Source organism: Pristiophorus japonicus, chromosome 20 (genome assembly GCF_044704955.1).
Source record: "Pristiophorus japonicus isolate sPriJap1 chromosome 20, sPriJap1.hap1, whole genome shotgun sequence".
NCBI classification, from domain to species: domain Eukaryota; kingdom Metazoa; phylum Chordata; class Chondrichthyes; family Pristiophoridae; genus Pristiophorus; species Pristiophorus japonicus.
In genome coordinates, this window is record NC_091996.1 from 82,631,537 (window position 1) to 82,656,775 (window position 25,239).

General features: G+C 44.9%; 1 protein-coding gene across 1 annotated transcript; it reads right to left on the reverse strand.

Annotated features, from left to right (window-relative positions):
- Positions 1-20,305: 20,305 nt before the first annotated feature.
- On the reverse strand, positions 20,306-24,374 carry LOC139232988 (probable G-protein coupled receptor 139). The gene is made up of 2 exons (XM_070863486.1): positions 24,278-24,374; positions 20,306-21,201 (listed from the first exon to the last, which is right to left on the reverse strand). The coding sequence occupies exons 1-2, from the start codon at positions 24,372-24,374 to the stop codon at positions 20,306-20,308; spliced, it is 993 nt and encodes a 330-aa protein (XP_070719587.1).
- Between the last annotated feature and the right edge of the window lie 865 nt (positions 24,375-25,239).

The window sequence follows — 25,239 nt, forward strand, 5'->3', positions numbered from 1 at the left end:
ACAGAGTCCGCTGACACTGTGAGATGAGGCCACTTACTTATAATACTGGGAACCCTCTGGTGAGTCAATTATGGTCGATGGAGACTGACATTAATTACAGTCATTGAACAAACAGAGTCAGCTCTTCCCTTGCACTCCCAAACTTTTGATAGAACAAAGTACATTTATTACATGTTATGTTAACGTCAGTGAGAAAACAGCAGAGCTCAGAATGTTAGTCGACTAATTGATGGAAAAACAAGGAATGTTAAACTGTGTGTCTTCGCATGTGGATGACAAGTGAGAGGAAGTCTATTTACATTTCGAGACAGTTTCGGTGATGCAATGCAATCCTGTGATATTAGTGAACTCCGGGTCACTTTACAGTGGATCTGTGAGGATCCTTCTGAGCGGGACTCTGTCTGACTCGCGGAAACTGCAAATATTAACACTTTTAGAGAACCCTCGAAATAAAGAACCACTATCTGCAACTTACTGCAAATACCTGCCAGTCATTGGTTCACCTATAAAGATTGAGACTCTGCCTCCGTACATAGTGTAAAATGCTATAGATTCTTCTGGGAATATTATCACAATCCACTTCCTTGGGAGCATCCTGCAAATGTTGAGTTAGTCCTGCAAACCTCTGTAAAGAATGACCAGTCTGCACTCTGCTGGGCACACACACAAATATTGTCTCAGTCCCACAGACCCTGTTGAAGAAGAAGGTTATAAGTGCTTTCTGAATGTGCAATCCCTGACAATATTGAACTGTTATTCTTTAAAGATGAGAGCAGTCCAGGACTGCGGCATTGTGTACACACCATGGCAGACAGGAAAAACCTGAGACTTGCAAATGTAGTCGAGCCTGCTCCATCATTAACTTAGATCATGGCTCCTCTGTACCTCATCCAATTTTACCCCCTTAGTTCATCTGTATCCTTACCGGCCGAATATCTTTCAATCTCAACTTTGAAAATGTACTTGGACTCAGCATCTACAGCCAATGAAGTCTTTCGAAATGTAATCACTGTTGTAACGTAGGGAATATGACAGCACAGCAAGGTCCCACCAGCAGCCACGTGATTATAACCAGAAAAAAACTTGTTTTTTGGTGATTTTGAATGAGGCATATATATTGGCCTGAACATCAGCGAGATCTCCCCTTGTCTTCTTCAAAATAGTGCCAAAGAATGGTTTACATCCACATGAGAGAGCACACATTGCCTCGGTTTATCATCTCATCTGAAAAACGGCACCTCCGACAGTGCAGCACTCCCTCAGTAATGAATCTCCGACAGTGCAGCCTTCCATCAGTACTAAGCCTCCGACAGTGCAGCATTCCCTCAGTACTGCCCCTCCAACACTGCAGCGCTGCCTCAGTACTGCATTGAAGTGCTAGCCTACATTTTATCCTCAAGTTTCTGGAAGGAAACTGAAAGCCACAACCTTCTGACTCAAGAGGCAAGAATGTTTCCAGCTTAAACAAGGCTGACACTAGCTTTCGTGTGAAGAATAGTTTTAAGCTTATAATTCGTCGTTCTTAACTGCATCATAAGAGGAATTAGTGCATGTGTATCCATCCTATCAAACCCATTTATTATTTATGCACCTCAATTTAGACAACCCTCAAACTTTTAAGCTCAATGCAATACAAGCCACGTTTATACAAACTGCCCTCATAATTGAACCCGTTTAGCCCCCGTATCATATTGTTCAATCTGTGCTTCACCCCCTCCATTGCCAATATATATATCTCGAGGTGCGGCGTCCCGATCATTACTGCAGATGGGTTGAAGTTTCCTGATTTTTAGGCAGCAAAAGTGGTGTTCAACAAGCTGGTTGATCGTGGGCGAGCATTGTGCTCGGGATGGGCATTTGGTTGGTGCCAGATCGAACAGCACCGAGGAAGTCAATCTTTCTGAGCGGGAATCGAAACTGTGTTCAAACCACTAGATCACCAGAGAATCTTTTGCATTTTCCCTCATAACCTGGGGCCTAACAGGTTGTGACACATTGTGGTGCCCATGCAAAGCTTCGGGTGGATTGACGGACTTAGTGAGCAATAGGTACTGGGTTGGAATGTCAGATTATGGGTGACGAGGTCTCAAACGTTGTGAACAGTTTGGTGCCACCTGAGAAAGCGGCCAGGGCTGGGAACGGAATCTGTAGCGAGGATAGAAGTTTGCGATGGGTAAAAAAATGCTGGTTTTGGCATTGCCAGTATTTAACTGGAGGCAATTGCTCCCTAACAACATTAGAACAAAAGAAATAGGAGGAGGAATAGGCATTTCGGCCCCTCGAGCCTGCTCCACCATATAATATCATGGCTGATCTGATCTTGACCTCAATCCACTTCCCTGCCCGCTCCCCTTTACCCTTCATTCCCATATCGTTCAAAATCTGTCTATTGCCACCTTACATATATGCAATCTGTTATATATATAAATTTGTATTTACTCTGTACAGCCACCAGAGGGCTCGCCACCTGGAGTCCCAAGGGATCTCATAATCCCTTGGGATCACAGGTATTTAAGGAGGTTTCACAGGTTGGAGAGGCACTCTGGAGACCTGCAATAAAAGACTAAGGTCACAGTTTACTTTGAGCTCACAGTGATCAGTCTGACTCCTTCTCCATGCATTACAACTGGCGACGAGATACAGATAGCGAACACAAAGATGCAGAGGACAGTGGGCATCCTGGAGAAATTCTCAGAGGAAGATGATTGGGAATCTTTTGTGGAGCGACTCGACCAATACTTCGTCGCCAACGAGCTAGATGGGGAAGAGAGCACTGCCAAACAAAGGGTGATCCTCCTCACGGACTGTGGGGCACCAACGTATGGCCTCATGAAGAATCTGCTCACTCCAGCGAAACCCACGGAGGAATCGTACAACGATTTGTGCATACTGGTCCGAGAGCATTTGAACCCAGAGGAAAGCATTCTGATGTCGAGGTATTGGTTCTACACCTACAAAAGGTCTTAAGGCCAGGAAGTGGCGAGTTATGATGCTGAGCTAAGATGCCTTGCAGGACATTGCGAATTTGAAAAACATTTGGAGCACATTCTCAGAGACTTTTTCGTACTTGCTATTGGCCACAAAAACATACTTCGCAAACTTTTGACTGTAGAGACCCCAACCTTGAGTAAGGCCATAGCGATAGCCCAGGCGTTCATTGCCACCAGTGACAATGCAAAGCAAATCGCTCAGCACACAAGTGCTGCTACAAGTACTGTGAACAAAGTGATGTTTTCGAATCATCATGTGCAGAGCAGGTCACACATACCTGCAGCTACACGTCTGCAGATGTCCCAGAGTCCACCATCAAGGGTGATGAATGCAAGGCCATTAACACCTTGTTGGCGTTGCGGGGGTGATCGTCGGTCCATTCATGCCGATTCAAAGAGTACTTTTGCAAGGGCTGTGGAACAATGGGACTCCTCCAACAACTGTGCAAGCGAGCTGCAAAGCCTGTTAAACCTGCAAACCACCATGTTGCAGAGGAGGACAGATCCACGGAGGATCACGATGAACTAGAGCCTCTGATCGAGGAGGCAGAGGTACATGGGGTGCACACATTCACCACGAATTGTCCCCCGATAATGCTGAGCATTGAACTAAATGGACTTCCGATGTCAATGGAGCTGGGCACGGGCGCGAGCCAGTCCATCATGGGCAAAAAGACTTACGAAAAGTTGTGGTGCAACAAGGCCTCAAGGCCAGTCTGAACTCCAATTCGCACCAAATTAAGAACTTACACAAAGGAACTGATTCCCTTAATTGGCAGTGCTGCCATAAAGGTCTCCTATGATGGAGCGGTGCACAAGCTACCACTCTGAGTGGTACCGGGTGATGGTCCCATGCTGCTCGGCAGGAGCTGGCTGGGAAAGATACGCTGGAACTGGGACGACGTCCGAGTGCTATCGCCTGCTGATGACACTTCGTGTGCCCAGGTCGTAAACAAATTTCCTTCGCTGTTCGAACCAGGCATCGAGAAATTCCAGGAGCACAAGTGCAGATCCACCTAATTCTGGGGTGCATCCCATCCATCACAAGGCGAGAGCAGTACTGTACATGATGAGAGAAAGGGTAGAGATCGAGCTAGACCGGCTGCAAAGAGAGGGCATCATTTCCCCGAACAAGTTCAATGAGTGGGCCAGTCCTATCGTCCCTATCCTCAACGAAGATGACACCATCAGAATCTGTGGTTGTTACAAAGTTTCTACCTGCAGGGCCAATACCCACTACCAAAGGCTGATGACCTCCTTGCAATGCTGGCAGGAGGAAAGATGTTCATGAAGCTGGATCTGACTTCAGCCTACATGACACAGGAACTGGAGGAATCATCGAAGACCCCCACCTGTATCAACACACACAAAGGTCTTTTTTTTAATAACAGATGCCTGATCGCTGGTGGCGATATTCCAGAGAAACATTGAAAGCTTACTGAAGTGTTTTCCGTACACCGTGGTCTTCCAGGACGACATCTTGGTCACAATTCCCTACAAATCCACTCTAAACCTTCTACCAATTACTTTAAACTTATGCCCCCTGGTAGTTGACCCCCTCTGCTAAGGGAGATAGGCCGTTTCTATCCACTATATCAAGGTCCTTCATAATTTTATACACTTCAATGAGGTCTCCCCTCAGCCTCCTCTGTTCCAATGAAAACAAATCCAGTCTATCTAATCTGTCCTCATAGCTTAGATTCTCCACTCCCGGCAACATCCTCAGAAATCTCCTCTGTACCCTCTCTGGTGCAATCACGTCCTTCTTGTAATGCGGTGACCAGAACTGCATGCAGTACTCCAGCTGTGGCCTAACCAGTGTTTTATACAGTTCAAGCGTATCCCCCTGCTCTTGTATTCTATGCCTCGGCTAATAAAGGCATGCATTCCATTATGCCTTCTTAACCACCTGATCTACCTGACCTGCTACTTTCAGAGATCTGTGGACCTGCACTCCAATATACCTTTGTTTCTCTACACTTCTCAGTATCGTGTCACTCAATGCATATTCCCTTTCCTTGTTAGTCCTCCCCAAATGCATTACCTCACACTTGTATGGATTAAATTGCATGTGGCAGTGTTCTGCCCACCTGACCAGTACATTGATATCTTCCTGCAGGCTACAGCTTTCTTCTTCATTATCAACCACACAGCCGATTTTAGTATCATCTGCAAACTTCTGAATCATACCTCCTACATTCAAGTTTAGATCATTGATGTAAATCACAAAAAGCAAGGGACCTCATACTGAGCCCTGTGGAACCCCACTGGAAACATCCTTCCAGTCGCAAAAACACCTATCAACCATTACCCTTGGCTTCCTGCCTCTGAGCCAATTTTGGATCCTACTTGCCACTTTGCCCTGGATCCCATGGGCTTTCACTTTTGTGTCCAGTCTGCCATGTGGGATCTTATCAAAAGCTTTGCCACAATCCATATACACTACATCATATGCTTTGCCTTCATCGACCCTCCTGGTTACCTCCCCAAAAAATTCAATCAAGTTAGTCAGACACGGCCTTCCTTAACAAATCCGTGCTGACTGTCCTTGATTAATTCATGTCCATCTAAGTGAAGATTTAACCTGTCCATCAGGAGTTTTTCCAATAATTTTCCCACCACTGATGTTAGGCTGACTGGCCTGTAAGTGCTCAGTCTATCTCTTTCTCCTTTCTTAAACAAGGGTATCACATTACCAGTCCTCCAGTCCTCTAGCACCATACCTGAAGTCAGAGAGGACTGGAAAATGATCGTCAAAACCACTGCTTTTTCCTCTTTTGCTTCACTTAACAGCCTGGGGTACATTTCATCCAGGCCTGGGGACTTATCCACTTTAAAAGCTGCTAAACCCCTTAATACCTCCTCTCTCACGATGTTTATTTCATCTAATATTTCACACTTAAAATAGTAGTGTCTGCATCGTCCCTCTCTTTTGTGAAAACAGACGCAAAGTATTCATTAAGAACCATACCCACATCTTCTGCCTCCACACACAGATCACGGGGTTATGGCCAATAGCAGGAATATGGTGTTCAGATAGATGATCAGCCATGATCATATTGAATGGCAGTGCAGGCTTGAAGAGCCGAATGGCCTATTACTGCTCCTATTTTCTATGTTTCTATGTTTCTATCACCCTCATTCATAAGGGTGAGAACTCCATAAGTAGGAGTTCCCATTTTTATGATTGAGAACCCCTCCCCCCCACATCAAAACACAAATAAAAAATAGAAAAAATACATCACATATTTCAGATTAATTTAAATTAAAGTTAATAAATGTGTCACAAAAAAATCGGGTTTATTTAAAGTTTTCTAATTATGGTTTTAAATAAACTTACCTTCGCGGGAAGGTTGGTTAACATTAAAATGTGTTTTTAAAATTTATTTTACTTTGTTTTTGTGTATTTTAAAACGCTGACACCTCAGCACAAGAGTTTTCAGGACATCCGCTGGGCAAGATATGGGTAAATGTCGCAATCTAAACCATGCGAATGTCCTGGCTGTGGGGATATGGAGGAGTTGTCAAGCTGGAGATGACAGATCAGAAAAGCCAGCTTTCATTGCATGCGCATTGTGCGCTGAAAACTGCTTTTTTGTTGCCTTCCCAGTCCGTACACACTCCATACGGACCCGGGAAGGCCGGGATTTCTAGGCCAATAGTTTAACACAGGCAATATTCGATCTACTGCCCATTATGTACCATGCCGACTGTCCTTTCAATCATTGCCAAAAGATAAAATTACTCCGACTCAAGTCAGTCACATCTTTATCTCTCTCCCTCTGTTTGCATCTCTATGTATCACCGTACTCAGTCACACTCTTATCTAAAATCCCTCTATTGGTGTCCCACTGTATCATTTGCTGTACTCTATTACATCTCGAGCTTCATCGGCTGATATTTCTCTCTATCACTGCATTAGTCACATCGACTCTCCCTCCATGGTGCCATTTTCTATCGCTCACTGTGCTCAGTTAGACCGTTCTCTATCTCCCTCTACTGGTCCCAACCTGCATCACTCACATTTTTCGATTGCCCTCTGCTGGTTTATCTCTGTATCACTCACTGTATTAAGTTGCATCGTTATCTGTATCCCTTTGCTGATACCTTGGAATTCCAATCTTTGTACTCAGTTGCACCTATCTCTATCTCCCTCTGCTGCTGTCTCTCTCTGTCTCACTCAAAGTGCCCAGTTTCACCTTTAACTACCTCCCTCTACCAATGTCTCTCCACATCAATTTCAAAGCTCATTCAAAGAGCGATTGTATGCTTTCCTCAAATCAGTTCAATCTATCGCCCTCTGATGGCTCTCTGCATCACTCACTGTACACTGGGCAACAGTGAAGAGGTTAATCTGGGTGTGCTAAGCCTTCATTTTGAAACGTATCCAATATCAGTGAGTGATGATACCCAGGGACAAAATTTCAATTGGGAATAAGAGCAGTGTTGGTGAGATCATGCGGGATGCGGAAATAAACTTTAGATGAAGATGTCCTGGATGCACTTGTCCAAGGAGTAATGGTATTGGAGGATGACGGTGTGATCATCGAGGTAGGAGGACCAGACATAACCTGCTCCATGTTCTCATTTACGGAGGATATTGTTGTGAACTTTGACCTCAGATGGGCTCGGTGCTGTACTCGTTAGATCTTACCGAGGAAGGAGAGGTTAAAGATGGGAGAGTGGAACATGCTGCTAAATGGCGATGGACGGTGTTGGACCAAAGGGAACCATGTTCATAATAACCCAATACATCCCACCAACGAAAGCTACTATATTACAATTGGGGCACAAATCCAGATCAGACATACTGTATCAGGGACGCTATAAGTATTTTCCTTTTCTGCAGGAGCAGCACAGATACAACAACAATAACAACTTATATTTATATAGCGCCTTTAATGTAATGAAACGTCCCAAGGCGCTTTACAGGAGTATTATGAGAAAATAATTTGACACCGAGCCACATAAGGAGATATTAGGACAGGTGAGCAAAAGCTTAGTCAAAGAGATGAGTTTTAAGAAGTGTCTTGAATTAGGAAAAAAGGTAGAGAGGCGGAGAGGTTTATGCAGGGAGTTCCAGAGGTAGAGCCCAGGCAAAACAAGGCACGGCCACCAATGTTTGAACAATTAACATCAGAGATGCTCAAGGGGGTAGAATTAGAGGAGCACAGCTATCTCAGTGGTTGGGGGCTGGAGGAGATGACAGAGATAGGGAGAGGCAAGGACATGGAGGGACTTGAAAACAAGGATGAGAGTTTTTGAAATCAAAGCATTGCTTAACTGGAAGCCAATGTAGGTCAGCGAGCACAGGGGGTGATGGGTGAGTGGGACTGGGTGCGAGTTCGGACATGGGCAGTCGAGTTTTGATCACCTCTAGTTTAGGTAGGGTAGAATGTGGAAGGCCAGCCAGGAGTGCGTTGGAATTGTCAAGTCTAGAGGTAACAAAGGCATGGATGAGGGCTTCAGCAGCAGATGAGCTGAGGCAAGGGTGGAGATGGACAATGTTACAGAGGTGGAAACAGCCGGTTTTAGTTATGCTGTGGATATGTGGTCGAAAGCTCATATGACACCAAGGTTGCGAACAGTCTGGTTCAGCCTCAGTCAGGAGGTGGGGAGAGGGATAGAGTCTGTGGCCAGGAAATGGAGTTTGTGGCGGGGACCGAAAAAAACGGCTTCAGTCTTTCCAATATTCAATTGGAGGAAATTTCTGCTCATCCAGAATTGGATGTTGGACAAGCAGTCGGATAATTTAGAGACCGAGGAGGGGATGAGAGAAGTGGTGGTGAGGTAGAGCTGGATGCAATGTGCAGAAACTGCAGTGTTTGTCACAGCAATGGACACAGTGAGCCAGACCCATTTCACTGCCGACTTACTGTTCTGTTAGATGGCCAACCCTTGAACAATAACATAAGGCAATCGATTATTTCTACGGTTCACATATCTTATTTTTCAGGTAAATGTCTGTCCCCCGAAAATCTACCCAGTTCCTCAAGAATGAGCATTGCAGTGCCTGAGAAATGTATATTGGTTCTTGCAGATTGGATGATTTGTGAGAAAAATGTCTTCTTTCATGAGAGGCGGCACAATTTTGTGGGTACAGGGACATTGTCACCACACCATGGATTCATGGTTAAGTTTAATTTACTGATTGGACTTTATCCACTTTTATCACAGATTGCGTGGTTAGAGCTGTTCCCTAAAACGATTTTAAACGATTTCAGCTTCAAAGTGAAACTAGGGTTAACGGATTATTTTGGGAAATATAACATTTCCCTCTTGTTCTCTCACTCCAGGAACTCCGTAAAACATGGCTATATAATTCACCTTCAGCTCCGAAAGTTCAAGGTTCTCATGGAGTTCAGGAAAAGGATTCTGCTATCAGAGCGCTGGAATTAAGGACATTGAACAGCTAAAGTTGCTGTAAAGGCCTTTGTGATTGTTTGACTTGCTAAGTTTTGAATTGTTTAAAATTGATTGCCTGGCTGTTTGGTTTAACTTTTAAGGTAGAAATAAAATGCAAAATATGCTATCGGGTGTTCATTTTTCATTCGTTCCAGCCAGCAGGGAAGATTTATTCTGATGGCAATCGCTCGACAGTCACCAATTAATCGGGTTAGGTGATGTTGGTCAGTGGGTAACTATTGGCAAGGACACAGCGAGAACATCCCTGCCCTTCTTCGATAAATGCCATGGAATCTATTACGTCAACCTGAGGGGGCAGACAATGCCTCAATTTAACGTCCAACTCGAAAGATAGTGCAGCACATACTCAGTACTGCACTGAAGTATCATTCAAAATTATGTCTCGAAGTGCGCGGGTCTACAACAACAACAACGACAACAATGTGTGTATATATAAAGCGCCATTAACTTAATAAAACATCCCACGATGCTTCAATGGATTGTTACGAAAAAAAATGTAACACTAAGTCACATAAGGAGAAATTAGTGGAAATGACCAAAAGCTTGGTCAAAGAGGGAGGTTTTAAGGAATGTCTTGAAAGAGGAAAGAGAGATAGCGAGGCGGTGAGGTTCAGGGAGGTATTTTCCAAAGTGTAGGGCCCAGGCAACAAAAGGCACGGCCATCGATGGTTGAGCGATTACAATCGGGGCTGCTGAAAAGGCCAAAATTAGAGGAGCGCAGACATCTTGGATGGTGTGGAGCTGGAGGGAGTTACAGAGATAGGGAGGGGGCGAGGGCCATCGAGGGATTTGTAAAAAAGCATGAGAATTTTAAAAACAATACCATGCTTTACCGGGAGCCAATGTAGGTCAGCAAGCACAGGGGTGATGGGTAAACGAGTGTTGGTGCGAGTTAGGACACCGGGAGCAGAGGTTTGGATGAACTCAAGCTTATGTAGGGAATTAAGTGGGAGACCATCCAGGCGTACATTGGCATAATAAAGTCTATAGATAACAATGACATGGATGAGAGTTTCAGCAACAGATTAACTGAGGCAGGGGCGGAGACGAGCAATGTAACGGTTGTGGAAATAGGTGTTCTTAGTTATGCTGCGGATATGTGGTCTAAAGCTCACTTCAGGTTCAAATATGACACCAAGGTTGAGAACAGCCTCAAACAGATGTTGGAGAAAGAGTCAATGGTTATGGGACACAGTTTGTGGCGGGTCCAAAAACAATGGCTTCAGTCTTCCCAATATATAATTGGGAAACAGCTTTTGCTGATCCAGTACTGACAATATACAATCAGTGGAGGGATTGAGAGAAGCGATGGAGGTAAAGCTGGGTGTCATCAGCGTACATGTGGAAACTGACGCTATGTTTTCGGATGATGTCGTCAAGGGGAAACATGTAGATGAGAAATATGAGGGGACGTTGGATAGAGCCTTGGGGGGCACTGGAGCTAACGATGTGAGAGCAGGAAGTGAAATCATTGCAGGTGATTCTCTGGCTACTATTAGATAGATGAGAATGGAACCAGCCAAGTGCAGTAGCTCCCAGCTGGACGATGGCAGAGAAGTTTTGGAGGAGAATGGAATGGTCAAACATGTCAAAGGCTGCAGGCAGGTCGAGGAGACAGAGGAGGTATAGTTTACCTTTGTTACAATCATTCCAGATGACATTTGTGTCTTGTGACTGGGGCGGAAATCTGATTGGAGGGATTCAGACATGGAGTTCCGGGAAAGATGGGCACAGATTTGGGAGACGAGATTTATGGATTTAGAAGCACTATGAGGCCTCATTTTTGTTCCTACCGAAAAGTAAAATCTCACAATAATTTATTTTGAACTAATTTGTCTATTACACGCCCATTGTGCAAGTTTTGTGCAGGTTGCACCTCCCATTATCTGGAACTCCCTTATCCGGCACCACCCCTCGTCCGGCATGATTCTGGTGGCCGGGGCCTCGTCGACACTCAGCCTGCCGGGGACCCACCAATACTCAACCCGCCGAGGGTCCACCGACACTCAGCCCACCGGGGGCCCGCCGACACTCAGCTCATCGGGGACCACCGACACTCAGTCCAACGGAGGCCTGCCGATACTTCCGGCCCACCCTAGCACCGACCTCATCCCCTCCACCTCCCAGAGGCAAAGCAGGAGCGTGGCCCCCGGCCCCCATACATTACAACAAATTGCATACACCCAGATGGAGATATAACACAACCATCACCTGCGCACATGCACCTCACTTTCCTTCCACCTCTCTTTCTTCTCAGGCGGTGCCTCATTGCGGGGGACGAAGGCAGATGCATTGGTTGAATGGGTACAAGAGTGGGGGCTCCCGAGGGGGCAACATTCTCTGATGCAGTAGCAGGATCTCGGTCCTTGCTCGCATCTGTCATTCGCAGTGGTGGTGCGGAATCTAGGGGTGGAGTGTCGCGCTCTGGGACCACTGGGAGGGCTGTGGCAGCAGAGTTCCTAGCTATCACATCCAGGGACACTGCCGTGCGTGGAATTTACTTGGACTTGGTGGCCAGGTGTCGGGATATGCCCCCAAAGCCTCAATGAGCTGGTCACAAATGTCTACAGTCCTCCTGGACAACTGAACCGTCTCTCTGCCGTCATGTCACGCTCGTGGAACAGACCTGCCGCGTCCACGAGGCCTCCGCGGGGTTGGCGCCATCCTGTGGATAAATGGGTGCCCTGTGGAGAGGTGCTTGGGACCGGAGGATCAATAGATGGCCTTAGGGTAGAATGGGTTCTTGAGCTTGGCGATGCAGGTACTTCAAAGTCCGCGCTCTCATCCGTCGAGAACAGACCCAGCGGATTGATGGGCGACAATTGGAGCTCCTCAGCACCAGATGTCGTAGGATCGTCCGCCGACTCCTGCCCCACGCCCCCACCTTCTGGCTCCTGTGCTCTTGCCTGGGGCCATGTTGCTGTCTGAGCTGCAAGACATAAATGAGTTGTTAGAGGAGAAGTTGTGCTAGGGTGACAAGGTGAGTCCAGCGCTACACAGAGCATATGCACGACAAAAGCACCACCACTCTCAAAATCATCACAGACATCACATTTCATGACCCCATCAAACACATTGTTCATTGCAATGATTTTCATTAGGCCGGCATTATTTCTATGATACTTTTACAAATCATCTATCATATATGATTGTTCGAATTTGAGTTAGTGTGGCATCTATTGACTTTACATCACGCACTGGTGTAAGCTTTACTCACATGGCATCGCTTCAGGGTCTGCAGATGTATCTGTGGCTGTCCGGGGGTGCTTCCCCACGAGTGCTAGCACTCGCTCCTCCATGTCAGTGATGTCGCTGGGGACTGGTGGCCCCCCACCTGTTCGGCTCTGCATGGACCTCATCATCGCTAGCTTCTCCTGTAACAGGTGACAGGACGACATGGCATGAGATCATTAAGTGATATCTTTGGTCGGTACTGTCACAGAGACTGATACAACACATAACCGACATATATAATCATGATTATTATGGTTTTATCATTCTTTACCTAAAGACATACACCGTGACCGCAGGCTTTGAGTAAAACATTACTGGTAAAAGTGCAAGACCTCACAACTGCTGATAGTCACTCATGACTGTTACAAATCAAATTATATAAATACATAAATACATGTAAATCAATGTAATCCTTACTCTTGCGGATCCCACAAGGTCATGCCATCATTTGTGGCATTGGTTGTCCTCACGCACCTCGTTGGTCACCGACGAGACCACCTCTGCTATCTCGGTTCATATCCTCTGGTAGGCCTTTGGGATGGGCTTCCCGCGCCCTCCGTGTGTCAAATCACCCCAGTGTAACTCGACCTCCTGCAGGAGGGAGGCATTTGCCTCGTCTGAGAACCTCCTGGCTTTTTTGCGGCCTCCAATGTGCACCTCTCTCCCACCTCACTGCTCTCTCCAGCATCAGTCTCCACAGCGGGTTGTGATGCATCTTCCTCTCTCTCCATTATAGGCCAAATTAGGTCAAATATGTGGCTGATAAAAGCTACTTTTTGTTTGCCGACTTGCTGTGAAGCTCTAAAGTCTCCCTCCTTCCTCCCAAAGCTGCCACACCACACCTAGCCACGCCTTCAGTCCCTCTGAGCTTCCTCTCTCTCTGTCTCCTCTTCTGCGCATGTCATGGTGACCCTTGACCTCCGGAATTGCGGAAATCGAGCGTTGCCATGCCGTTGCTAAGGACGGCTACACTTTATGGCAGAAGGTCAAAAAAATTTAATGCTTCCGGCCATTTGATATCGCTCACGGTAACACCCATTTTCAAAAATGTAAACTAGGTGTTTTGAGAATGGGGGATAAGCCAGCGATCGGAAAACCCTTTTTACTGCTCACGCCAGAAAAATACCCATTTTTGGGTGATAATCTCAAACATGGAGGTTCCAGCCCATAGATTCCTTTATCGTCTCTGAGAGGCTGGTGAATCTTTGGAATTCTCTACCCCAGAGGGCTGGGGAGGCTCAGTCTTTGAGCATATACAAGACAGAGATCGATGGATTTTTCAATATTAAATGAATCAAGGGATATGGGGATAGTGCAGGAAGGTGGAGTAGATGTAGAAGATCAGCCATAATCTCATTAAATGGCAGAACAGACTCGAGGGGCCGAATGGCCTACTCCTGCTCCTAATTCTTATGTTCTTATGTTCTTATAATGCCTCGTAATGCCATGGAACATGGTTGCCTCTCTTTGTTGGAGATGGTCATTGCTTGACACTCGTGTGTTGCAAATGTTACCATAGAATTGTAGGAACTTATAGGACAGAGGATGCCATTCGACCCGTCGTGCCTGTACTGGCTCTTTGACAGATCAGTCATGCTTAGACCCCCCAACCCCCCACCCGATGACCCCCGGTTGCTTCCGTGTCTTCATAAGTTCCTCATCAACACACACCTATATCCAAAGAATGTTTGAAATTATTCATGGATTTAGCTTTTCAATAGAGCATTCCAGATCCGAACAAGTTATGAGTGAAAAAATATCTCCTGGTCTCCTCGCTAGATATTTTGCCAATGATTTTACATCTGTGACCTTTGGTTATTGCCCCACTCCAGAAGGATTGGTTTTACTTTATCTACTCTATCAACACATCGCATCATCTCGAAAACATTTGTTATGTCACCTCCTAACCTTATCTGTTTAAATGAGCTAAGTCCTAACGTTTCCAACCTCTCCCCATAACCAAAGTCCTCCATTCCTGGTAACATCCTGGTAATCCTCCGCTGTATACTTTCTAAGGTCTTTGCATCTTTCCTCAAATGTGTTGCCCAGAATTGTCCAATATTCTCCAGGTGAGGCCAAACCAGTGATTTATAAAGTCCGAGACTGATCTCTTTGCTTTTAAATTCTATGTCACTAATCATAAAAAAGTAATGCATTTATGATAACCACCTTAGCGACTTGGCCTGCCACCTTTACTTGCTAGTAATGAGACCAAAGCCGGATGCTGTCTGGGACATGCCGCAGACGGGAATGTACTGTTTCATTATCTGATAAATTGCGACTGGAGCGGGACACCATGCCATTATCAGTTAACAGCCCCACTGCTGACCGTTTGATGGAGGGATAGTCATTGATGAAGTCGCTGAAGATAGCTAGGCCGAGTACACTGCCCTGTGGAACTCCTGCAGCGATATCCTGGATTGAAGATGATTGGCCGATAAAAGCACAAAGTATTATTTTGTGCTAGTTATGACTCCAGCCATTGGTTAACTTTTACAAGAGCTCCTTAGTGCCACACTCGGCCAAAGGCTGCCTTAATGCCAAGGACAGTTACTCTCATCTCACTTCTGAATTTGAGGTATTGTGTCCATGTTTGAACAAAGGCTGTGCTCAGGTATGGAGTCCGGTGGTTCAGGCAGAAGGCAAACTAAGCATCAGTGATCAGGTCAGTGCCGTTTGATAGCAGTAGTAATGGCTCATTCCATCACTTTGCTGATAATTGAGAGTCGGCAAATGAGGCCATTGTTAGTCGGGCTGGATTTGTCCAGCAGTACCTCTGTTATTGTTTTGTTGTGTCGTTGTTGGAGTGGATTAATTGGAAACAATTGTGACTTTGACTTCAGCTCAGCCTCGAGTTGATCGAGAGGGGTATAATCCCAGCAACCCATGTTACATAGAAACATAGAAACATAGAAAATAGGTGCAGGAGTAGGCCATTCGGCCCTTCTAGCCTGCACCGCCATTCAATGAGTTCATGGCTGAACATTCAACTTCAGTACCCCATTCCTGCTTTCTCGCCATACCCCTTGATCCCCCGAGTAGTAAGGGTGATGCGAATCAACTTGCAACCAACAGAGACATTCGTCTGTTTGTGAGATTAATTCTCTGATTTATTAAAGTGACTTACGTCAGTGTTGGTAAATGAATCAGATGTCGATCTTCAGTTTTGTGAATGTTTCCGCGTTCAGTGACAGAACAGACCAGGTGCAGATCAATGTGTCTTCTCCTCAATCGCAGTGAACACACATTAACGCCGACTTCAGAACAGCCACATCTTAATGTGAAGGTTTCCGCTCATCCTGATGGCAGCTTGTTCCATCCCACATCTGAAACTGTCGGCTTACCTGTGGGATAGGTAGTGGGGTCCCCAAGTCCTTGGTAATAGTTCTGCACAGCTGAAGAGGAGATATTGAACCTGTTGCTCGTAATATATTGTGTCATAAATTATCATGGGGTTGTCCTGCTCAATCGCACTGTCCCCGAAAAGAAAACTGTTTTTTTGCGTGTATTCCATGATTTTATAGTGGACAAGTGGGGAATCGCACAGAATATATTACCAAAGTTTAACTCTCAATGTTGTTATTGTACATCAATAATTGGGCATCTTGGTAAAGCCCAACACTAAACTGAACAGAATGTGGTTGAGCTCTCTGAGGGAGGTGAACGGAAAGCTGGTCTGTCTTCTCTTCCCTCAGTGACAAACAGATCCCTCGGCATGTTCAGCTTTAAGTTTAAGGATACATGTTTCCAAACTTTTCCTCCTTCATGATTCTGAAATTCCAGGCATTGAATAGATGGGATCCCGAATGATTACAACTTGAGTAAAAATGAGTATGTGTGAAAGTTGGATACATGGGATGGGAGAGACTTTCTGCAATCCAGGGAACATGGGATGGGAGATATTTTCTGCAATCCAGAGTACATAAGAACATCAGAAATAGGAGCAGGAGAAGTCTATATGGCCCCTCGAGCCCACTCTGCCATTAAATACGATTGTGGCTGATCCGATCATGGACTCAGGTCCACTCTCCTGCCCATTCCCCATAACCCCTTGTCCCCTTATCGGTTAAGAAACTGTCTAACTCTGTCTTAAATGTATTCAATGACCCAGCTTCCACAGCTCTCTGAGGCAGCGAATTCTACAGATTTACAACCCTCTGATAGAAGAAATGCCTCCTCATCTCAGTTTTAAATGGGTGGTCCCCTACTTCTAGTCTCCCTTATCAGTGGAAACATCCTCTCTGCATCCACCTTGTCAAGCCCCCTCATAATCTTATATGTTTCGATAAGATCACCTCTCATTCTTCTGAATTCATATGAAAAGAGGCTCAACCTTCTCAACGTTTGCTCATAAGTCAACTCCCTCATCTCAAGAATTAAGCTTGTGAACCTTCTCTGAACTGTCTCCAAAGCAAGTATATTCCTTCTTAAATATGGAAATAAAAATTGCACACAGTATTCCAGGTGTGGCCTCACCAATACCCTGTATAACTGTAGCAAGACTTCCCTGCTTTTATACTGCATCCCCTTTGCAATAAAGGCCAAGATTCCATTGGCCGTCCTGATCACTTACTAGACCTGCATACTAAAATTTTTTGTTTCATGCACAAGTACCCCCAGGTCCCGCTGTACAGCAGCACTTTGCAATTTTTCTCCATTTAAATAATAATTTGCGCTTCGAGTCTTTTCTGCCAAAGTGCATAATCTCACACTTTCCAACATTATACTCCATCTGCCAAATTGGGTACATGGGATGGGGAGATATTTCTGCAATCCAGGGTACATGGGATGGGGAGATATTTCTGCAATCCACTCCACGAAGATCGGAGCTGGACAAATGTTGCTAACAATTTCCATAACGCATTAGAATCTGGAATCAGAAGTACCATCTCATTATTAGACACAAATATCGGTGTATAATTAATGAGCTAAGCCGGAAAGGCAGATATTGGTTTTCAGCCTATCGAGCCAGTGGTTATATTCTTGGCACAACTTTAAGTTGGCATCTGCTATTATTAGTCTGCTGCTTTAAGCAATGTGAGCCAGTTTACAAAATTCCTATGCTTGGCTAATGTTTTGAAGCCTGCATTGGAATCAGCGGTCTGGCTCTGAACGGGTTAAGTGTTCACATCATACTCTTCGCACTTTGGTGAAGGTATTAGCTGTGGTCGCCCTCTCGCCTCTGAGTCAAAAGATCGCGGGTTCAAGTCTCACTGCAGAGAAACCTTCGCTCAATGTTCTCGACTGATACTTCAGGGCACTACTGAAGGAGTGGCTCATCGTTGAAGGTTCTGTATTTTGATGAGACGCTTATTCTCTCTCAGGTGAAAGTAAATGATTCCATGGCACTTGGACTTAAATGTTGGGTCGATGATTAAGAAGTTTACAGATGACGCTATAATAGGCTGTGTGGTTGATAAGGAAGATGAAATTTGAGGACTGCAGGAAGATATCAATGTACTGGTCAGCTGGGCAGAACAGTGGCAAATGGAATTCAATCCAGATAAGTGTGAGATAATGCACTTGTGGATGTCTAACACGTGAAGGAAGTGCATGTTAAATGGTACAACAGTGAAAAGTGTCGAGGCACAAAGTGACCTTGGAGCGCAGGTCCACAGATACCTGAAAGTAGCAGGTCGGGTACGTAAGGTGGTAAAGAATGCATATGAAATACTTGTCTTTATAAGTTGAGGCATGGAATACAAGAGCAGGGGGGTTATGCTTGAACTGTATAAAACACTGGTTAGGCCGCAGCTGGAGTACTGTGTGCATTTCTGGTCGCCATATTACAGGAAAGATGTGATTGCATTGGAAAGGGTGTGGAGAAGATTTACAAGAATGTTGGCTGGTCTGGAGGATTTTGGCTCTGAGAAAAGGTTGGAGATGCTGGGTCTGTTTTCTTTGGAACAGAGGAGTCTAAGGGAAGATCTGATTGAGGTGTATAAAATTATGAGGTGCCTGGATAGAGTGGATAGGAAGGACCTATTTCCCTGGGCAGGGGTTTCAAGAACCAAGGGGCATAGATTTAAAGTAATTGGGGGAGCTTTAGAGGAGATATGAGGGAAAATGTCTTCACTCAGAGGGGGGTGGGGTTCTGGAACTCACTGCCTGAAATGATAATGGAGGTAGAAACTCTCACCCTATTTAAAAGATACTTGGATGAGCACTTAAAGTGCTGTAACCTACAGAGCTATGGATCAAGAGCTGGAAGGTGGAATTCGGCTGGTTAGCTCTTGGTCGGCCGCGGAGACACGATGCGCCAAAATGTCCTCCTTCCGTACTGTAAATTTTTATGAGTCCATGATTCTGTTACAGCTCTAGTTTTTGCACTTCACAGCAAATAATCTACTTTTATTTCTTCTCCCTCCCTCTGATTGTTTGAGTGTCTATAGCACACTCCCAGTAGTGTGATTGTCCCTTATTTGTTCTTTAATTCAACCCATCTGACCTCGTTTGATGATCCCTCGAACATATCATCCCTTCTCACGGCTATAATTGTTTCTTTCATTAATACTGTGATCCTCCCCCCCGCTTTTTTACTCCACTCTCTATCCCATCTGAAAACCCTATAACCAGGAATGTTGAACTGCCATACCTGCCCTTCTTTCAGCCATATCGTAATAGCTATAATATCGTACTCCCAAGTGTCTATCTGTGCTCTCCGATGATCTGCCTAATCCTCTATAATCCTGACATTGAGGTATATACCATTTAGTATTGCCAAATTCCCTTATGTTCTATTTTCCAGTCCGTTTCCTCTGTCTTTCAAATTCATTTTCTACCTTTCTGCTGCCCAATTCGAACTTTGCTTCTCTCCCCATTGAATCTATTCTCCACTTCCCATCCCCCTGCCAAGCTGGTTTAATCCATTCCAAACTGCACTAGCAAACGAGGATACTGGTCCAGACTCTGTTGAGGTGCAATCCACCTGGCTTGTAGGGGTCCCACTTCCCCTAGAAATGGTCCCAATGTCTCAGGAATCTAATGCTTTCGGGCAGCAGTGATGACTCCAAGCTTGCAAAACAGCAAAACATATTGAAGAAGTGTCACAGGCAGCAAACCAGGAAATAAAAATCAGCCTTTATCATTCACTTTTTACAGAGAGCCAAATAAATTGGTGATGTACACAACACGGTTATGGTAGAAGGTGAAATGTCATTAAAAAAATTAAAAATATTTTAAAACTCTAATAAAGTCTATCATATTAGAGAAATTTGAAATTCCACAAATGCAAAATTAGTTTTCAAGGCCAGAATGATTGTTCAATATTAGTTAATATGCATAACACCATTAAAAACCCATTTACACCTCATTGAACATGACATAACTTCTTTGTGTTTTTTTGAGCAGAAAAGGGGATGCTTTTGTCAATTCAATTGATTGCACAGATTGTCAGCAGTGGGGAGTTCCACAGCACAGTCTATGGCGGAGCAGGGAATGACGGACCACAACTCAATGAATTCGGCGTTTATCTGCACTTGCAATAAACCCTGCCTTTATTATCCGTTTCAGAAGGGTAATGACAGCCAACAATGACAGTATCATCATCATTACAACCGCAAAACTCTTGACCAAAGATTCAAATGAACCAGACAGTGGATTCTATAGAATATCGAACAAAAATACATGATAATATTTCGAAAGATTGGGGCTTCTCATCGAATTAATCTGACCATCATCACAAGGGGATATTCCACTCCGTTCCTCAACTCCTCTCTGAATTTCCTCTGGGTCACTGCATAAACAAAAGTGTTTGTGCAACAACTCAGGAGCTGGAGCATGAAGCCGATTTCTGTTACAAATGTGGGCAGAGAAACAGGGTATCCCAAGTAATCCAATCGTCTCAATATAGAACAGACCATAAACAACACCCATAATAGGATGAAATTCCCCGATATAACAAACAGTACAATCATCGATTTCCTTCGGTTCTCCATCTCTGGGTCACTGGGGCTCTCGCCACTGCTCCGACCCCGGAGTCTACTGCGAGCTCTGCTGGACACTAAAATATGTCTGACCATTAAAACATTGAACAGTAGAATCAAAAGAAATGGAATAAATGGCGTTAAAACGTAATGCATTAATTCAACGATTGTCCAGATGAGTGAGCGAGATACACTGAATGACACGCGGCAAAACCAGGGATCGTTAGAAAGCCAATATTGACTTGTATACAGGAAATACCAGAAAATGTTCTTCAAAGAGCTCAGCACGCTCACTGTTCCTAGAACCACAGCCGCTGTTTGCTCCTTGCAATATTCAAATTTCAGTTTCTGGCAACAAATGGCCACAAATCGATCAAAGGTGAAAGTGACGGTGAACCAGACAGAACAATCTGTAGCGGCATGAAGTAGGACAGCGTGAATGTTACATACTCTAAAGTCCCACACAAATGTGAATAGTTCCCGATAAACTATAGGAATCTGCCTCAGTATCAGATCGATGATCACGACCAATAGATCCGCCGCTGCCATGGCCACCAGGTAGCGAGTGACACATTTGGAGAGACCGCACTTTCCCCGAGACAGAATCGCAATCGTCACCACGTTAACTGCGAGCAGGAGGAAAATATGGAAATTATTCACTGAACACCAGGCACTTACAGTACTTTGATTTGTTTCAAATAAGGTAATGGAGAAGGTCTACAGGGTTGTCTGGACAGAATGGTCTTGAACAGAGTGCTTGTAAACAGAGAGTTAAAGTTTGCAATTTAGAGACAATGAGAATTTCGTGCAGAGGGGGAAGTAAGTGTTGCTTTTTGCCTCCATTTCTTGCAGTGATTTCTATTGCAGCTAAAAATATAATTAATCTATGTATAACTTTAGCTAGATCTAGTAATTGGCTAAAACTATACAATAAGTTAAGTTAATTAACTGCATAAATTTTAATTACTTTAATAAATCAAACAAGGATGTATATGGTTGGCAGTGCAAGTAGTGTACTGCAAGTGCAGTATGTGAGAGTTTGTGCAGAGCATCACGATCCCGGATGACTATGTCTGCAGCAAGTGTCCGCATCTGGAGCAATTTTAGGTCAGAGGTGTTGAACTGGAGTCCGACGTGCAGACATTGTGGGTCATCAGAGAGCGGGAGATTTATTTGGAAACTTTGATCTAGGAGGCAGTGACAACCCTTACGTCAGGTAGTACTACAAGTGTGGTTAGTGGCCAGGGACAAGAGGGTGTTACTGCGATTAAAGTGCAGTCTTGGAGGAGTTTTGGTATTTGCACTTATACAACATGTATGAGGTTCTTGCTGCCTGTGTGGATGAGGGCATTGTTTGCATGGTGTATGAACAAAATTAAGCCATGCTACAGGAAACCATTCAAGAGCGGGGAGTGAAAATGGGTGTGTTAGGGGACAGTATAGTCAGGGGGTTAGAAACTGTTCTCTGCAGCTGTGACCATGAAGTCCGAAGGCTGTGTTCCCTGTCTAGTGTCAGGGTTGAAGATATCTCCATTGAAAGGAGAAGAATTTGAATTTGGAGGGAGAGTCCGGTTGTCATGGTCCACGTAGCTACAAATAGGAAACATGTTCTGTTGATAGTTTGTGGAGCTAGGATCCAAATCATAACACAGAAATTCAATCGTAACAGTCTCTGGATTTTGAAAAATAGAGGCAGTTTCTGGTTCTACCATACTTGTAGGTAGCCTGCTCCAGACTGGCACAAGCCTTTGGGTTCCCCTGGACTCCCCTCTAATCCTTCAACCGATGACTTTAAATCTATGCCACCTTGTTATTGACCTCTCTGCAAAGAGAAATAGATCCTTCCTATCTTCATCATCATCCTAGGCAGTCCATCGGAATCGAGGAAGACTTGCTTCCACTCTAACAATGAGTCCTTAGGTGACTGAACATTCCAATACGAGAACCACAGTCCCTGTCACAGGTAGGACAGGTAGTCACTGAAGGAAAGGGTGGGTGGGACTGGTTTGCTGCACGCTCTTTCCACTACCTGTGCTCGATTTCTGCATGCTCTTGGCGATGAGGCTCGAGGTGCTCACCGCCCTCTTGAGTACACTTCCTCCCCTTAGGTTGGTCTATGGTCAGGGACTCCCAGGTGTCAGTGTCCACTCTATCTCGGCCTCTTATAATTTTATGCATCCATATTAAGTCTCCATTCAACCTCCTCTGTTACAAAGAGAACAACCAGCCTATCTAAACTTTACTCACAGCGAACATTCTCCAGTGCAGGTAACATCCTCGTAAAGCTGCTCTGTCACTTGTCCAGTGCATCTTTCCTGTAATGTGGGGCTACACATGTACACAGTACTCTTGCTGCAGCCTAACTAGTGTTTCATACATTTCCAGCAGGACCTCCCTGCTCTTATATTCTCTGCATCGGCAAAAAAGGAAAGTATCCCATATGCCTTCGTAACTACCATATCGACCTGTCCTGCTACCTTCAGGAATCTGCGAACATGCACTCCAAGGTCCCTCTGTTCCTCGCTGGAGAAATATCCCCATCGATGTCGCTGCAAGATCCTGCAAATCCCCTGGGAGGACAGACGCACCAACATCCCCAGCATCGAAGCAATGACCGCACTCGACCAGCTCCGTTGGGCAGGCCACATTGTCTGCATGCATGACACAAGACTCCCAAAGCAGGCGCTCTTCTCGGAACTCCTACACATCAGGCGAGCCCCAGGTGGGCAGAGGAAATGTTTCAAGGACACCCTCAAAGTCTCCCTGATAAAATGCAACATCACCAGTGACACCTGGGAATCCCTGACCAAAGTCCTCCCGAAGTGGAAGAAGAGCATCCGGGAGGACGCTGCGCACCTCGAGTCTCGTCGTCGAGAGCATGCAGAAAGCAAGCCCAGGAGCGTGCGGCAAACCAGTCTCCCCACCCACCCTTTCCTTCAACTACTGTCTGCCCTACCTGTGACAGAGACTGTAATTCCCGTATTAGACTGTTCAGTCACCTGAAAACTCACTTTTAGAGTGGAAGCAAGTCTTCTTCGATTTCGAGAGACTGCCTATGACGATGATGGTTCTCCAGTCCTTTGCAGTATTTTGCCATTTAAGGTTTATTCCTTACCTTGTTAGCCCTCTCCAAATGCATTACCTCACATTTCTCTGATTGAATTCCATTTGCCACTATTCAGCCCACCAGCTGATTGATATCTTCCTGCAGTCTACAGCTTTCTTCCTCACTATCAACCACATGGACATATTTTGTATCATCTGAAAACTTCGTAATCATGACCACTGATATTGAGGTTTAAATCATTGACATACACAAACACACACAAGAGAGACAGAAAGTCCATTTCTAGATGTTCGAAACCCAAAGGCGCTTACAGCTAACAAAGTATTTCTGAAATGCAGTTGCTGCCGTAATGTGTGGAAATTAGATAGAAACATAGAAACATAGAAATATAGAAACTAGATGCAGGAGTAGGCCATTCGGCCCTTCGAGCCTGTACCGCCATTCAATGAGTTCATGGCTGAACATGCAACTTCAGTACCCCATTCCTGCTTTCTCGCCATACCCCTTGATCCCCCGAGTAGTAAGGACTACATCTAACTCCTTTTTGATAAAATAACGAGCTGGACACATGGACTAAGATATAATATACTGTTAATCTCCAGCTGCCGAGGTTCCAGCTGCAGGTAACCACTTACCCGGGACACCAACCGCTGCCAGGATTGGGTAGTAAATCTTTTCTATATCATTAATCACCCAGAGAATCTTGAGCTTGATCAGAAAACCAAGAGACATCTTTCCCTTTCGGCATTAATCGAAGATTCGATGGTTGGCGCTGTCGCTGGGAGCAATTCTCCGATTGCCACAATGAAAAGATTCCCCTTATTTATAGGAGTGAGAATCCATGCGGTCAGAAAATCATGTGCCCTGCTGCCTGGGTTTAATTGCAGTCACTGAACAAACAGATGATGAAAAGTTGCACAACAAGAGTTTTAACAACAACAGCGGAATTCACAATCATATAAATCCCCAAAGACCAGGGTAAATGATGCATCTTTATACACTCAGAAAGGTCTCACAATCCTAACAAGAATTTCCACAGCTGCCTTTTCTTATTTAAAGTGTAAGGAGACAACGGGATACTCCAGTGTCATCGATCGTAAAGCCTGTCAACCGTGTCCTCTTTTCCAGGGGGACAACTGATAAAGATCATTTGCAAAAAATCGAACTTATGAATTTGAACAATATTGTTTCCAGTAATCACCACGCCTTGCAGTCCCTGTAGTGTAATTGTCACAGATGCTGCCTGATCTGCTGAGTGTTTCCAGCATATTCTGATTTTGGTTCACATTTCCACCATTGCAGTATTTTTTTAGTGTTTATTAACAAATAGTCTGATCATTAATCCTCAGCTCGCTGTTCAATAAATAAACTGACCACTGGACAAATCTATTCCAGTTGCTGATGCCAGTCTGAATTTTTATATTATGCAGAAAGAAGGAACGAGGGGAGGAAGGAAGGAAGGAACGAGAGGAAGGAAGAGAGTGAGCAAGGAAGAGAGTGAGCAAGGAAGAGAGGGAGGAAGGCAGGGAGTGCCTTTTCTTATATGTTATCAAAAAGATTGTGTTCCCTTTTATGTTTCCCACTTATCTTTTCTCAT

Coding starts and splice junctions, on each gene's coding strand:
- LOC139232988 (XM_070863486.1), bottom strand. CDS start 24,374: ATGTCTCTTGGTTTTCTGATCAAGCTCAAGATTCTCTGGGTGATTAAT. Junction 21,202..24,277: donor GGCAGCGGTTGGTGTCCCGG/GTAAGTGGTTAC, acceptor TCCTGCTCGCAG/TTAACGTGGTGACGATTGCG.